This window comes from Phanerochaete carnosa, assembly GCF_000300595.1.
Source record: "Phanerochaete carnosa HHB-10118-sp unplaced genomic scaffold PHACAscaffold_1039, whole genome shotgun sequence".
Classification (NCBI taxonomy): domain Eukaryota; kingdom Fungi; phylum Basidiomycota; class Agaricomycetes; order Polyporales; family Phanerochaetaceae; genus Phanerochaete; species Phanerochaete carnosa.
Window position 1 is genome coordinate 1 of NW_006768666.1, and position 2,136 is coordinate 2,136.

Genomic DNA, 2,136 nt, shown 5'->3' on the forward strand with positions numbered 1-2,136 from the left:
ACCTGCCCCAGTTCCGACGTGATTACTGCCTCTATCGCCTCACTCATCCAGGAGCACATCAAGGGGGAGGAAAGGGGAGTATTCTGGAATGACGAACGGAGGACAAATGAAGATCCCTTGCAGGGTATAGAGAATGGCTTCTGGGGTGCTTCATGGGATATCAAAGTATGCGCTTATCCGAGCTCTCTTGTCGTTCTGGCTGTGCTTATTGTATCCTACCACAGCTCAGGGTTCTGCGTCAGCTCGTGGAGTTCCAACTCTGCCACAGTCATGACATCAAGAAGATCATCGACAGAGCGTGGGGTGTCGTACACAACAAGCATAAAAAGGCGGAGATGACCCCTTCTCGTCCCCCCGCTACCGACCCACAAAGCCAAGAGCACCTGCAACTCGTACCGCTAGGCCAAGATATACAGAGGAAGCGGTACTGGGTCATTGATGGTTCGTACGGCCCAAAATTTGCATTCTTCCCTCCGCCCTATATTTGCGCATATTTGCCTTCCTATCTGGAGCTGTTGAAACATAAGCTCGGCATATTGCGGTTCTCATCATAGTTTCGTGCTTGCCTACGCGGCTAATCATGCCGTATCCTTAACAGATTCACCGAGAGTTTACGTGTCCACAAACCCGTGGAAAATTACGTCTTCATTCCAAGCTCTGTCTTCAGACCGTGAAGAGTACCTCGCGCTGATGGCGCAGCTCAAGGAGGCATCACCGCCTCCACCAAAAGCAGGTGATAAGTCGTACAAGAAAACGGACTTGAACCATATACACCTTGTCCAGGCTTTGGAAACCCGTCTGACCGCTATCGACGCGGAAACAGCGGTAAGTCACACGGGGCAGATTTTACCTAGTGGCTGGAACGGTTCTAACCAAGGTGTTGTAGCGTATTCAACGTGCCCAGAGGAAGATTGCTCAGAGGAACATGCTCATCGCGCAAGCTGAGATTCGGGAAACACGTACAAGGCGGCGCACGACACGACCGGACTATGCCTACCTCAACGATCCCGCAGAAGAGGTACGTGTCTTACGTGATGACTTTTCAAGGGCGTTGCGCGATCTTACGGGCACTTTCAGGACGACCAAGACGAGTACAAGTTCCAGGAGGAGGAAGACGAGGATGATCAGTTCGAGGATGACGAGACCGCCGAGGACAGGCCCGCCTCAGGCCATCGCCGAGCGGGCACGAGGCGGTCGACTAGAGCCGCTGTAAATGGCTCGAACAAGACTGCAGACGAGTGGGCCGATTGGCGAGGAGAGCGGCGATCCACTCGACTGGGCGCTCCTGCCGAGACTCAACCAGAAAAGCCCGCTGCGAAGCGAGCACGGACAGACGAGAGCATAGACAGCTCGCGCGAAGGGTCTGCGCCGACCGCCACCGCTGGCATAAAAGTCAAGGTAAACGGCGCCGCCGCGATCAAGCCGACTGAGATGGTCGTCGAGTCAGTCGCGGGCAAAAAGAAGAGCAAGTTCTGGGTATACGCCGTGGAACCTATTGCTACACCACAGGTGCGGCCGCCTGCTGAAGACGTCGAGATGGTAGAAGCGACGGTGGAGAACGGCCATCTGAATGGTGGCCCATTCAGAGATGATGCGTCTTCTCTAGGAGGACAGGACGGTGTAGAATCTCAAGACGCTAGCATTCCAAACAGTTCATCACCCGAGCCTAGTATGGACGATTCGTAGAATTAGTGCCACGCGTGTATGTTTTGGCTAGTATCCTCCGTCACTTCTTGCTTTCACACATGTTCGTCGTACTGCATCCACACTCATTTACACCTACCAAATACCCTTTGCATAATTTTACTGTACATCATAAATTACGGAACTCATGAATTGCATTTCCCGCCGCTATTTTCCGTTCTTCAAGTGGAATTGACCTGCATCCATTCTGAGAGCGACGCCTGTTCTCGCGTTGTTCTGCGCGAGCTTTCATTGGCTCGGCGGTTTCCGTCATGAACTTGGTCTGATCTGCGAAAGTCTTCAAGTTCTAAGCGCCTTGTGTGCTGCTTAGCATAAAACTCACTCCCTCTTGTATTTATGCTCGCACGTACCACACGAAATGTGCTCTTAAAGCAGTCTCGCCAGACCTTCAGCTTCCGCGGCTGTCTTCAGGCGAAAAAGGCAACTCTATCT

At 52.8% G+C, this 2,136-nt stretch overlaps 1 protein-coding gene across 1 annotated transcript; it reads left to right on the forward strand.

Moving 5' to 3' along the window:
* Window positions 1-9: 9 nt before the first annotated feature.
* Window positions 10-1,847, forward strand: PHACADRAFT_266566 (uncharacterized protein; the record flags this gene model as incomplete). The annotated part of the gene is made up of 5 exons (XM_007403338.1): window positions 10-165; window positions 225-441; window positions 599-825; window positions 887-1,018; window positions 1,078-1,847. Coding segments are annotated over 5 exons (1,341 nt in total), but the record flags the coding sequence as incomplete, so codon positions are not given.
* Between the last annotated feature and the right edge of the window lie 289 nt (window positions 1,848-2,136).